The following is a 15,076-nucleotide window of genomic DNA, read 5'->3' as shown; positions in this document are numbered from 1 at the left end:
TGACAGGTTGATAGATATGTTGCCAGTCTCTTCTGGATTTTAGAGTTTGAGTGAAGAAGTCTGCTGATAGTCTTATGGGTTTTCCCCTGTATGTGACTTTTTGTTTTTCTCTTGCCGCCTTTAGGATCCTTTCCTTATCCTTACTTCTTTTAATTGTAACTATGAGGTGTCTTTGTGTCTTCAGTTCTGGATTGATCCTGTTTGGGATTCTCTGGGCCTCTTGAATCTTAATGTTATTTCTGTTGTTTAGGGCTGGGAAGTTTTTTTTTTGTTTTTTTTTTTTCTATTATTTCCTCTAAGATGCTTTCCTCCCCTCCTTCTCTTTCTTCCTCTGGTAGGCCAATTATGTGAATGTCACTTCTTTTGAGGTCATCCTATATGTCTCTGTTGTTGATTTCAGTGTCTCTCAATCTCTTTTTTATCTCTTTTACCACCTTCTTAGTGTTCTCTAACTCATCTTCTGTCTGGCTATTTCTGGTTTCTGCTTCTATTTATCTGCTTTCCCTTTCCTTCCCTTCTTCAGTTCAGTTAATTTTTTTTTTTAGCTTCTTCTGCTAGTTGCCCTTTTTGCTCAGATATTTCAGCTTTCAGTTCTTTAATTACCGTGAGATAGCTGTTATTTTCCTTGAGAGTCTCATCTGTTGTTTCCCTGATTCTGGTAACCTTTTCCTCAATGGTTGTCCGCATTTCTGTGATTAATTGTTGTTTGGATATCTTCCTTTCTTATAGTTGCTTCTGGCTTAGTTGGAGTTTTTTCTGGGCTTCTGTCCTGATTCACTCCTGTAGATGATTTTGTTGCTTTCGATTTGGCCATAATTTTTTATTGGTGTGTTTTGTATTTATGCTATTTATGCTCAATTATGTGCTGAGAGGCCCAGTAAACCAAGGGCCTCTCACAACTGAGGTCACCAACCTCAGCAAATATAATAACAAAAGCGATGAGCGATGCAGTTCACCAAAGACTGTTATCTATAGGAGCTCTCCCCACCAAAAAACAGAGAAAACCAATGGCAAGAACAAAACAGCAATAATAGCTGAAAAAAATATAAAGCAAGAACAGACAATTGCAAAAATCCAACATCGAGTATATATTTAAGAGATTATGGGAAGTGAGAGAAATAAAGGAGAGTAGAGATAGTTAAAGAAGAACTTTTCTATGTCACACTTCTTACACAATGTAGATTAAAAATAAACACAAGTGTATACAGCAGATACAGGAGCAAGAGATACATTTTTTCCAAACAGAAAGAAGGAAAGAAAAAGAGAGCAGGAAGGAGAAAAAGACAAAACAAAATAAAGAAAAAGGAAAACATACAAACAAAACAAAGCAAAAAACAAAAACAAAACAAAAAAAATCAAACAAAAAGCCCACCACTGCCACAAAAGAGAGAACAATCAATCACCACTAGATTCAATGCACTATCAATAAAGGCTAATTTGGTCAGTTTTAAGAAGGAGAAACAAACTAACAGCAATGCCAAAGCAAACAAACTAGCAAAAGAAAAAAAAATTAAAGTTAAAATTAAAAAAAAAAAAGGAAAAAAGTATTTAAAAACCAGTCTGCAGTTTATGCTATTCCAGCACTGTCCCCCTTCCTAAACATTGCAAAAAGCAACAAAGACAGAAAAGTTAGAAGGAGGGGGAAACAAGAAAGCTAGATGGTAACCTTCCACTGCCCCAGGGGAGGCAGATGATTGGTCAAGGAAGTTGACCAATAAGAGAGAGTTCCAACACTCCTGAGGAGAGAAATAGAAAAAAAAAAAAAAAAGAGGCACCTCCTTCTGTTGATTCCCTACTGAGCTGGGAATCTTGAGAATGGGGTCCTCTCCCCAGGAGGTCCTTTCTTTTTTTTAAAAAAATTTTTTTTATTTATGAAAAGGAAAAATTGACAAAACCATAGGATAAAAGGGGTACAACTTCACACAGTTCCCACCACCAGACTTCCATATACCATCCCCTCTACTGATAGCTTTCCTATTCTTTATCCCTCTGGGAGTGTGGACCCAATATCATTGTGAGGTGCAGAAAGTTGAATGTCTGGCTTCTGTAATTGCTTCCCCTCTGAACATGGGCATTGACAGGTCAATCCATACTCCCAGCCTGTCTCTCTCTCTCCCTAGTGGGGAAGAGGTCCCTTCTATCTGTAACTTGTTCCCTTACTCCTCTGGAGTGAAGGGGGTGGAGGAGGAGTGGGTATAAACGGAGAATTGGAATTCACATATCCTGTATGTATTTAGAAATAGTTGCAATCTTGATAAAATCCTAAAAATTACATAATATTTAATGGTCAAATTTTCATATAATATCAAAAATAATTTTAATACTGTTTAAGTCTTTGCATTTAAGAAAAACCTAGAAATACCACTACATGTGGAAATTAACCTTTGCACTAGAGTACATCACTCAGAACACCATATTCAATCATCTTATTTTATAATATTCTACACACAAAAATAACTTGTTTATAATTCCTTGAAATGTCAGTATTTTTTTAAATTTTATTTATTTATTTACTTTCCCTTTTGTTGTCCTTGTTGCTTTTATTGTTGTAATTATTATTGTTGTCATTGTTAGATAGGACTGAGAAATGGAGAGAGGAGGGGAAGACAGAGGGGGGAGAGAAAGACAGACACCTGCAGACCTGCTTCACCACCTGTGAAGGGACTTCCCTGCAGGTGAGGAGCCGGGGGATTGAACCGGGATTCTTAAGCCGGTCCTTGCGCTTTGCGCCACCTGCGCTTAACCCGCTGCGCTACTGCCTGACTCCCAAAATATCAGTATTTTGACTTGTCCAGAGGATTAATAAAGTGAGAATTCTACTTTTTCTTTCTTTTTCCAATGGGGTTTAATAGATAATACAAAAGCACTTAATCGTTCCAAAGTTTCATACACTTATGCATATATATGTGTATGTAGCACATATGGTACTTAATAAGTTGCTTCGCATAGTGCTGAACATGTACACACATCAAAAATAATGAATAAAATAAATATTGGGGAAGAAAAGAACAGTGTGAAAGTTCAGATTGCTCAGAATAAAATCATAACTAAGAAAATTTAAGCAAGGATGCAAAACAAATATCTTACATGTTGACATATCTGTATATATAACATTAATATACATCTATGTTATTTTAAAAAAATTATTGAAGGAAACTTATATAAGAAAAACTACGGACATGGCTAAGGAAATGACTCAATGTATAAAGCTTATGGCTTGCATGCCAGAGACCCTCAGTTCAACTCTAGGTCCCCATATACATCAGTTGTGTTCACTGGCATCTCTCACAAAGTACATGGAATTTTTTTTTTTTTTAACAACAAAATGTTATCTGCTTTGGAACAAATGAGTCAGCTGAGGATTTATCTTTTCCAGTAAATGGGGAAAGTGTTTCCCCAATATTTCTCATCATAATATCAGCACAACATGACACCTTTTGTTCTCTAAATTCTCTCACATAGTAAAAATTGCTGATAAAATCAAAAGTTAAATCTTATGAACTATGAACATCTTGGGTAGTTTGCTATACAACAGACAAAATACATCTAACTACTCAAAAGTGAGTAATAACATTTAGCTAAAGCAAGAGTCTTAATTTGCTGGGAAGGATAATTTGGCATGTAAACGTAGATGTAATTCTGGGAGATAAATCACTTTAATCTCCATATTATGCATAAAATAATCACTGTCAGACTTTATTTCAAAATCTTTAAATTTTTCCTGAAACTTATAAGAAAAACTTGGATAGCTATATATTTCTGGTAGTTATATTCTCTCATAAAATTAATGTAAATCATGGAGTTTTGAAATAATCCAGGACATGGGGAATATTAAGACGATATTAAATATATATCAACATCACTCATGAAAATAGTTTTCTGTTAAGAGGTGAAAAATAAATTACTTTCTATTAAATACATGCAATTGATTATCATTTCTCTTTTTTATAAATGATTTTTTATTATATTTATTTACTTATTTATTGGATAGACACAGCCAGAAATGGAGAGGGAAAGGGGAGGGAGAGAGGGAGAGAGATAGAGAGACCCCTGTAGTGCTGCTTAACCACTTGCAAAGCTTTGCCTCTGAAGATGGGTACCAAGGTCTCAAACCCCGTTTCTTGTGCTTGTAAAACGTTTGCTCAACCAGGTGTGCAACCACTTGGCCCTGATTATCATTTTTCTTTATTAACTTGTGAAAGCCTAGTAGAAACTTTTACAGATGCTTTTTAGTTACTTTGTAGAATACATACTATATTTAATCAAAGTTAACTGACAGAGAAAATTTATCTTAAAAATATTTTCGGTAAATACATTTAAAACATTTAATGTCAACGTTAAATATCCTAATTGTATTTATTGATATAAAAATATAATATTTGATCTTTCCAACTTTATCTTTAATAAGTTAATTTTCCTTGAATGCCATCTGTATTTGATATCATAGTTATACAAGAGTAACATTGGCTATTCTTTTTTTATTTTCCCTTTTATTGCCCTTGTTTTTTATTGTTCTTGTAGTTATGATTGTTGTATTGATGTTGTCATTGTTAGATAGGACAGAGAGAAATGGAGAGAGGAGTTAAAGACAGAGGGGGAGAGAGAGACAGACAGACACCTGCAGACCTGCTTCACCGCCTGTGAAGTAACTCCTCTGTAGGTGGGGATCCTTACACTGGTCCTTGTGATTTGCGCCGCCTGTGCTTAACCCGCTGTGCTACTGCATTAGCTCCTGACTCCTGACATTAGCTATTCTAAGTGATTTTCAGAATATTCAGAAATTGGACAGTACCTTTAATAATATTTTCTGGGAGAAATACAATACTTTCTGTATAATTTTCTTTGACTTGTCCTGAAGGGCCCCATGAATTCACCACCACATGCTGGATCTGCCCATGGACCTTCTCACTTACCAATTACAGGAGTATATGATCTAATTTCTAGTTTCTACAGTGGCATCTTCTTGCATACTGTCAGTTTTTCATTTTCTTTATAAAAATAACTTGTAAAGTTACAGTAAAATATACTTGAGAGAATTTACCACCCTAACCATTTTGAACTGTGCACTTAATTGAATTTAAATATCTCATTTTCTTTTGTCACAGTGCAAGCACCGATTTTCTAAACTTTCTAAATATATAGGTGAACTATTCTGAAGGAAAGCAATATGTATTGTCACAGACTAATATGTGGTGAGATTCTGGGAAATGAATTAAACTATGACTTTTACTTTGATTTTCTTGCTTCCTAGTGGTCTCTCGAGATTTAAAATACACCTTGTAATTGATAAGTTTTATCAAATAAATATTGGTATTAATTGTTAAAAATGAAAGTGTTAAGAGCTGAAAAGAAGGAGTCAGGCGGTAGCGCAGTGGGTTATAAGCGCAAGTGGTGCGAAGCACAAGGACCCAGCTGGAGGATCCAGGTTCCAGCCCTTGGCACCCCACCTACAGGGGAGTCACTTCACAGGCGGTGAAGCAGGTCTGTAGGTGTCTTTCTCTCCCCCTGCTGTCTTTCCCTCCTCTCTCCATTTCTCTCTGTCCTATCCAACAACAACGACACCAATAACAACAATAATAACTACAACAATAAAACAAGGGCAACAAAAGGAAATAAATAAAATATTTTTTTAAAAAAGCTGAAAAGAATTCATTCCTCGTAAACCATCCTAGGAAAAGGTATTTTTCTTTTGATCAGTTTCAGATAAAGTTGATGCTGCATCATTTTCAAGAAAAAAAAACAACTTAATTTTTTTCCTATTTATTTATTTATTTATTTATTTATTTATTTTTCTATTCCTTTTTTTTGTCCTTGATGTTTTGTTATTGTTGTAGTTATTGATGTCATTGTTGGATAGGACAGAGAAAAGTGTAGAGAGGAGGGGAAGACAGAGAGGGGGAGAGAAAGATAGACACCTACACTGTGAAGCGACTCCCTTACAGGTGGGGAGCCGGGGGCTCAAACCCAGCTCCTTACGCTGGTCCTTGCACTTTGCACCACGTGGTGCTTAACGCACTGTGCTACGGTCCAACTCCCAAAACAACCTTTTTATACTTAAAATATTCTACCATTTTAATTACTGTTCAATCGATGTAGAATAATATTCACGTCTCTTTAACGTTTTTCCCAGATAAAATAGTCAAACTATTTACTATGAAAAATTCATTTGGGGGCTAGGCAGTAGCACTCTGGCTTAAATGTACATAGTACAAAACGCAAGGAGCTCCGCAAGGATTCCAGTTCCCCCTCGTCTCCCCACCTGCAGGGCGTTAGCTTTCGAAGCAGTGAAGCAGGTCTGCAGGTGCCTTTCTCTCCCTCTTTCTAGCTCCTCCTCCTCTCTCAATTGTTCTCTGTCCTATCCAACAACAACAAAAATGGAAAAATAAATGGCCACCAGGACAAGTGGATTCTTAGTGCAAGCTCCGAATCCAAGCGATAACCCTGGAGGAAAAAAAAGAGAGAGAAGAAGGAAGGAAAGAAGGAAGGAAAAAAGAAAGAAAGAAAGACTCACAAGTATTAGTTACCCTTAACAACTAAATTCCCTTGTAAAGTTCTCCCTTGAAATACTCTCTGGGGAGACTATTCATTTTGATGACATTTATTCTTCTGATCCATGAGCATGGGATGTCTTTCCATTTCTTGGTATCAGTTTCTATTTCCTTGAAGAGTGACTCATAGTTTTCAGTATACAAGTCTTTCACTTCTTTGGTCAGCTTTACTCCTAGGTATTTTATTAATTTTGTTGCAACAGCGAATGGGAGTGATTTCTGGATGTCTTCTTCTTCAATTTTAGTGTTTGCATAGAGAAATGCCACTGATTTTTGTACATTGATTTTGTAGCCTGATACCTTGCTATATTGCTTAATAACTTCCAGTAGTTTTCTACTGGATTCGTTATGTATACTATCGTGTCATCTGCTAATAGTGAGAGTTTGACTTCTTCCCTTCCAATCTGTATTCCTTTGATTTCTTTCTCTTGCCTGATTGCTATGCCAAGAACTTCCAATACTATGTTGCAGAGTATTGGTGACAGTGGACAGCCCTGTCTAGTCCCCGATCTGAGGGGAAATGCTTTCAATTTCTGTCCACTGAGTATGATGTTGGCTGTTGGTTTGCTATATATGGATTCCACTATCTTGAGGAATTTCCCGTCTATTTCCATTTTTTTGTAGAGTTTTGAGCATGAATGGGTGTTGGATTTTGTCAAAGGCTTTCTCTGCAGCTATTGAGATAATCATGTGGTTTTTGGCTTTGCTTTATTGATGTGGTGAATGACATTGATAGACTTACGTATGTTGAACCAGCTTTGCATTCCTGGGATGAATCCCACTTGGTCATCATGAACAATCTTTTTGATATGCTGCTGTATCTGGTTGGCTAAGATCTTGTTTAATATTTTGGCATCTATGTTCATCAGAGATATTGCTCTGTAGTTTTCCTTTTTTGTTGTGTCTCAATCTGCTTTTGGTATCAGAGTAATATTGGCATCATAGAAGGTGGAAGGGAGTGTCCCTGTTTCTTCAATTGTATGGAAAAGCTTTAGGAGTATGGGTATTAACTGTTTCCTGAAGGTTTTGTAGAATTTGTATGTGAAGCTATCTGGTCCAGGGCTTTTGTTGTTGGGGAGATTCTTAATAACAGTTTCGATTTCTTTGTCTGTGATTGGTGCATTTATGTTTTGTAGTTCTTCTTCGTTCAGTTTTGGAAGGGCGTATACTTCTAGGAATTGTTCCATTTCTTCCAGATTTTCTAGCTGGGTGGCGTATAGTTCTTCATAGAAGTCTCACATGATTTTCTGGATCTCTGTGGTGTCAGTTGTGATATCTCCTTTGTAGTTTACAATTCTATGAATTTGAGTCTTCTCCCTTTTTTGTTTAGTGAGGGGTTTGTCAATCTCGTTTAATTTTTCAAAGAACCAACATTTGGCTTCATTGATCTTTTGTATGGTTCTCTTATTTTCGATGTTGTTTATTTCTGCTCTAATTTTAGTGATTTCTGTCCTTCTGGTTGCTTTAGGGTTCCTTTGTTGCTCTTCCTCTAAGTCCTTAAGGTGTGCAGTAAGGTTGTTTATTTGGGTTTTTTCTTGTTGTTTAATATGTGATCGTATGGCTATGAGTTTCCCTCTCAGTACTGCTTTAGCTGTGTCCCAAATATTTTGATAGGTTGTGTCTTCATTTTCATTTGTTTCCAGGAACATTTGTATTTCCTGTTTGAGTGCCTTTCTTAGTTTTCTCTAGCTCATCCTCTGTTTGGCTAATTCTGTTTTCTGCTTCTGCTAGTCTGCCTTTCCTCCCCTTGGTTGCTTTCTTCATTACAGCTATTTCAGCTTTCATTTCTCTAATTGCCTCAAGGTAGTGAGTATTTTCCTTGAGGGTCTCATCTATTGTTTCCCTAATACTGCCATTCCTTTCCTCCAAAGTTGTTTTCATTTCTGTGATTAATAAATTTATTATTGCTTGCATACTTTTCTTATCTATGGTTACTTCTGGCTGATTTGTAGTTTCTTCTAGGCTCTTGTCTTCATTCATTGTATTAGCAGCTTTATTTGCTCTTGATCTACATATTTTTAATGTGTTTTTTATTTTTATGTTCTGTTTTTCCTCAGTTGTTTTGTTTTATGTACAAGCCACACTATACTGAATACCTTTATGACAAATGCAATCACCACCCTCAGAAATTACAGAAGTAACTAAAGCAATGAATGAAGCAGTTTAACCAATACCAGTTAGTCCCACAATGTCTCCAGTTCAAGAAAAAATAGCAACCAAATCTAAATGAAAAGAAAGAGAAAGGAAAAAAGGGATAGCAGGAATAGACAATTATGCAAATCTACTGTCCACTGTAGATTCTAGGGGTAGCAAGAGGGGAAGGGGAAGTAAAGCAGGGACACACAAAAAGAGAATCCACTCGGAGTCAGACTTCTTCCCTGAATTAGTTCACAAATAAGTATCAGTGAATTCAGAAGGCAGAGGGAGGAGGAAGGGAGAAAGGAAGATGGGAAAAAAGAGAGAAAAGAAAAAATAAAAGAAGGAAACAGGAAAAAAAAAAGCAGTGAAAGGAGAGTTGTATTTTTTTTTAATTGGCTTGTAGGTGGGAGAAGGGCGATAGTGTATAGAGGAGATATGAAAAGTGAGACAAGTTTCTCTCACAGTGGGTGATAATTCTTGTCGCCTAGCAATGGAAAGTATACTAAGAGTTAATTTTGGTCTACCTGATCGCGGGGGGGGGGATATATTCGTGTATATATAATAGTATTTGTAAAATAGAACAGAGTAAAAAGTATAATAGTATTTGTAAAATAGAACAGAGTAAAAAGCCCAAGCAGTGGGTCTGCAGCAAAACAAAGGAGAAAAAAAAAAAAACTTTCAAGCAGTGTTTCCCAGGCTGGGTGAGGCTTGCTTGATTAGCTAATTGTCACTCTGAATAGGTCTAAGTCCCTTACTCAGAGGAACAACAAAAATAGCCTAGAAATTTTAATTTTAATTTCCCAGCCTGGGAAAGACTGCTTGAAAGTTTTTTTTTTCTTTTTTCTCCTTTGTGGCATCCCAGTGGGCCAGGAATCTTGGTAAGAAAGGAGCTCCAAGGGGAACCTGCTAGTAGCAGCTCCCTACCCCTGGGGTCTGGTTATGGGGGAAAGGGGGGCTGAGAGAAATAATCAAGAAATTTCCTTTCTTTTTGCTCTAATTTTTAACCAAAATTGAATTATAGTCACCTCCTTGGTCCACGTTTAGGACGCCTCCTTGCTTGTCCCACTGAAGGCCAGGATTTCAAGGCTTTCTAGCAATTGTTGTCAGAGCCCAGGGTGATGCTACTTTCCAGTCACCATCTTGGCTCTGCCTCTCGAAATACTCTCTTGGTGGTCAGGTGGTAGCACAGCCTATTAAGCGCACAGGAATCAAAGCTCAAGGACTGGCTAAGGATCCAGGTTTGAGCCCCGGCTCCCCATCTTCAGGGGAGGTCGCTTCACAAGCAGTGAAGCAGGTCTGCAGATGTCTTTCTTACCCACCATGTCTACCCCACCTTTCTCCATTTCTCTCTGCCCTATCCAAAAACGACATCAACAATAACAATAATAATAATCACAACAGCGATAAAAAAACGACCAGGGCATCAAAAGGGAAAAAACAGTCTCCAGGAACAGTGGATTCGTGGTGCAGGCACCAAGCCCCAGCAATAACCCTGGAGGCAAAATAAATAAATAAATTAATAAATAAACTCTCTTGTTCTATATAAGTTTCTTTGTTCTATATAAGTTTCTTAGTGTATTTATTAAATAGTCTTGCTCATGGTTAATGTGACATAATGTTCTGTCTGATTATGCCTTGTTTTGTGTTATCATAGTTCACATAAACTATTTGAATGGAAATAAATATAATATTGAAAGACAGTGGCTGATAGAGAAGTGTACTAGATGTGTTGTCTGCACTAAAACAAAAGGCAAGAGGCATTAATGCTGTGGACTGTTATGGCAGGACAGTTGAAAGGAAGAAGAAATGCTTGAGCTGAGTGTTAGGGATGCCATAGGAGCTGACCCAGGCATCAGTTTTGAAAAATGACTTCTAGGGAGAGAAATAGCATCTGTCAAGCAGGAAACTCAAGCTAGTATGGTGCTCAGTTAGTAAGCTGCAAGTCTTTTTATTTGCCTCAAACCCTTACCAGGCTTTGGGGTCCTGGTACATGACGGTAGAAAGGAACCTAAGTTGAAAGTGAGAGGATTTAGCACACCCCTATCTCAGGGAGATGAGAAAATGTACCCATATGTCAACAACGATGCCATAAACATTTAAACCACAACTAAAATAATGGGGAGGGGGGAGAACAAAAGAAAAAAAATACAGTGACCAATCCTAGTATGTTATTTTTCAGGATACAAAGGCATATATGAATCATATTCAAAAGGATCGTGTCAGTTAGTAAATAGCACATCTCAAAATATAGAAGATGATGAAGATACTGATGAAAAGATACGATAATACAAATTGCTTGACTATGGAGGAGTTATTTTTTATTAGTATTTCTCTAGACACTATCATTCATTATGTCTGATTATGGAACCAGATCAGGTCAAAAAATATTAAAAATTAGAAAATGCTTACTTCTTCTGGCTTTATTCACTCTTTCTCCTAATTTACCCCGAGAAGGATTGAAAAGCCTCCTCCGCGATAGCCGCTTCTCCTGACCACCAGGAGTGTAGTTTTTCTCCTGAGTCACCAGGCCAGCTCTCTGCTCCCCAGTGTCTGTATAGTACTTCCTTGCTGCTGTTCCAGCCCCTGTAGGGCAACAGCAGTGGAGCCCCACAGTTGTAAATTGGTGCGGCTTAAATTCTCCTCCCTTCAGCAGTCTTTTTGATACAACTTCTTCTTCTAGCGTTTGCCCTTCTTCCGTAGCCAGTCAACAGCGTCAGGTTGAGCCTGATGTAAAGTTTCGAGACCTCCTTTGAATCTAGAGAGGTGGCAGTCGTTGACTATGTGGGTCATAGTCTGTCTGGAGCCGCAGGGGCAGTTCGGGTCATCTCTGGCTCCCCAGCGATGGAACATAGTGGCGCACCGGCCATGGCCTGTTCGATAGCGATTGAGGAGGGCCCGATCATAACGTGCTAGGTCAAGGCCGGGTTGACGCTTGCAGGGGTCTGTGATGAGGTGTTTGTTCTTTACCTCAGCTGACTGCCAACTCTGTTTCCAAGAGACTGGAACAGAGAAGTTCAGTGTAGGCGTAGGGGACCAGAATGGGTGACGAGACGTCAAGCGTTGGACAGGGTGGGCGAAGATTGGCAGGTCCGGTGGAGCGTAGACGTGGGAAATGAACTTAGATGATGCCGCATCCCGACGAATATCTGGCGGGGCGATGTTGCTAAGAACTGGCAGCCATGGAACCGGGGTGGAACGGATGGTTCCAGAAATTATCCTCATGGAGGAATATAATTTGGAATCGACCAAATGGACATGGGGGCTACGGAACCATCCTGGGGCACAGTATTCTGCAGTGGAATAGCATAATGCCAGAGATGATGATCGCAGTGTGGAAGCGCTCGCGCCCCATGAGGAGCTGGCCAGTCTTGCAATGATGTGATTCCTCGCGCCCACCTTTGCTGCAGTTTTTATGAGATGTTCGTGAAATGACAGAGTGCGATCGAGAGTAACGCCAAGATAGACTGGCTGGGCTTCATGCCGGATTCTCGTAGCGTCAAGCTGCACATTAAGCTCACATGAGGCCGTTGACACAACTAAGACTGGAGTAATGAAGCTGAAGGGTTGCCCAGAGACCAACCCTACTAGGGAAAGAGAGAGGCAGACTGGGAGTATGGATCAACCAGTCAATGCCCATGTTCAGCGGGGAAGTGATTACAGAATCCAGACCTCCCACCTTCTGCAACCCACAATGACCCTGGGTCCATGCTCCCAGAGGGATAGAGAATGGGAAAGCTATTGGGGAGGGATGGGATATGGAGATCCGGTGGCGGGAATTGTGTGGAGTTGTACCCCTCCTATCCTACGGTTTTGTTAATGTCTCCTTTCTTAAATAAAAATAAAATAAAATAAAATAAAATATAAAAATAAAAATAAAATAAAAAACTAAGACTGGAGGTGGTATTTCGATTGGCAGACTGCCAGACTGGTACTAGCCACTCCTGACTAGGTACAGATTTTTAGCCCCAGGAATCCTTTCGTAAGTCCCTCTGTCCATGAGCCACATGTGTTTGCACTCACCTGTGACTTGGTGGGTTCGTGGCATGATCATAGTCCTACCTTCTTGCATTCTCCGGTGATCCACTGTGCTATTCCTAGTTGAGTCAGGAGAGCAAAAGCAAGGATTGGTGTAAGTTTCTTATCAGTTAAGGGTAATGGTTCTATGTCATAGATTTATGTAATATTTTAATGACATAACCTATGGCATTGATAATCTCCAAATCCATATATAAATATAAATATTTAAACTGTTAAAGGCTTTCAGTGAGATAATATAATGCAATAGAACAAGACAAATTTGATAGTTTACTTCTGCTTTCTCTTTTTTTTTGTTTTTTGTTTTTGCCATTCTCTGGTCACATGGTTTTAATGATGTCAGTTAACATTTTCAATCTTGCAAACCTCAGAAGATCAGTGAAAATACTTTTTCTTTAACTTTTCACGGTATATGTAATTTTTTTTTTTTTGTTAAATTTTTCGGTGACAGAAACACTTGGCATTATCCTTAAATGTTTTTCTTCAAATAATTCATGCTGAAAGGATATCTGATAGGAAAAGATAGTGATGGAAGTATGGATTGATGATGTTCATTTTTCATTCTTCAGTGCAAATGCTGGCCTGGATTCCAACTGAAGGATGATGGTAAAACATGTGTAGACATTGATGAATGCTCTTTGGGTTTTCCATGTAGTCAACGATGTATCAATACATATGGAACCTATAAGTGCCTCTGCACAGACGGTTATGAAATACATCCTGATAACCCAAAGGGCTGCAGATCACTCTCAGGTATCGACTTAAAGCTTATCCATCTATATAACTTCAGTTAAACGTGTGGATTCTGAATTCTGTAGCTATACATAACAAATGTACTTTTCTTTGTTTAATGTGAAATCAAAATTCTTCCCTACTTAACGTTGATATGGGAATCTGTGCTGGTATCTGATGCTGCATGCTGTCCATACTTTCCTCTCTCTGTGATAATATTGCTTCTTGGGTTTATGAATTATTAGGTGTCTTCTGTATTTTAAGAGTGCTCACAAGTAAAAACAAAAACATCTCTAGTACTGGTTTCGGCTAAATCATATGCTCTTCCAAGAAGATTTATTCAAATTGTTAAAGAACTTTCTGTATCAATGTGCAGATGTTTTTTCATCTCTTCACCATACAAGCTCATACATACACTCAAAGCATAATAGGTCAATGATGATGAAATGGTGCATGACAATAAATCAACTATATAAAAGACAATTTGAGTTACTTTAGTCATTCCTGTGTATTATTAAACTTCTGTTTATTCTAAACAGTGGGTTCTGTTTATTCCAAGTAGTGTTTTTGACTTTACAAATAAAAAGTTCAGTAAAACATAGCCTAATTCAAATATTGCATTTAATTAGGGAAGACAATCATATGTATTGGTATGATGTGAAGCAATATAAAGTAATTACTGTTAAATTTACTGTGTTGTCGAGTATTAGAAGAAGTAATTAAATAGTTATCACTGTCTCATATAGTTTTACATAGATGAAACACATTTAAAGCATTGAAGACATTCTCATCTATTTCCATGAAAGAAGTACCATGATAGGTCAGTAAAATGAACTTTCTTAGTTTTTTTAGATAGAGACAGGGGGTTTGGGAGATAGAGAGAGACAGAGAGACAGAGAGATACCACAGCTTACTTCAGTGCAGTGAGGACCAGGTTCAAACCTGGCAAGGCAACTCAAACTGGAAAAACATATTTGTTGAGAAGTTTTTCTGGTTTTATTGTTTGGTTTTTGGTCATCACTGGAGATTTACTGCTTCAGGTTACACACACAAACAAATATATATATATATATATATATATATATATATATATATATATATATATATATATTTATGGAGAGAGAGAGGAATGGACACTATAGCACTAAAACTTCCCTCAGTGTAGTGGGGGCCTGGCTCTAACCTGCAATGTTCCCATGACAAAGGAAGGACACTATCCAAGTGAGCCATCTTGCAAGCTTGACTTAGTAAGTGTCTTTTGAGTTTTAACATAGTCTCATTAATCATGGAATGATAGATTGGGGATGAGTGCTGCCCTAAGATGGAAGGAAATATTTACCCTGTGTGATACAGGAAGGTTATGCTAAAACATCATATACTTTTGTATTAAATAATTTCTGTGAAACTAAAGGAGAGAAGTAATACTTTCAAATATAGTTAAAATTATTTTTATTTACTTTATTTTAATGAGAGATAGAGGTATACACAGAGAGAGAGAGAGAGATGGAGAAAGACCAGATCACTGTTCAGCTCTGATTTATGGTGGTACTGAGGATTGAAACTGGGAGCCTTAAGAATGAAAGTTTTGTCTTTTGCAAAACCATTATCTTGTCTCCTAGCCC

At 37.7% G+C, this 15,076-nt stretch overlaps 1 protein-coding gene across 1 annotated transcript in view; it reads left to right on the top strand.

Moving 5' to 3' along the window:
- The window catches only part of LRP1B (LDL receptor related protein 1B), a 1,816,831-nt gene that overhangs the window by 1,533,199 nt on the left and 268,556 nt on the right, over positions 1-15,076 (top strand). The window contains exon 56 of the mRNA XM_060178059.1: positions 13,292-13,475. Within this exon, the coding sequence (XP_060034042.1) occupies positions 13,292-13,475 (184 nt within the window). The remainder of the gene's footprint in view (positions 1-13,291; positions 13,476-15,076) is intronic.

The sequence above is a fragment of the Erinaceus europaeus genome, chromosome 18 (assembly GCF_950295315.1).
Source record: "Erinaceus europaeus chromosome 18, mEriEur2.1, whole genome shotgun sequence".
NCBI lineage: Eukaryota > Metazoa > Chordata > Mammalia > Eulipotyphla > Erinaceidae > Erinaceus > Erinaceus europaeus.
This window is presented reverse-complemented; position numbering and strand designations above follow the sequence as displayed.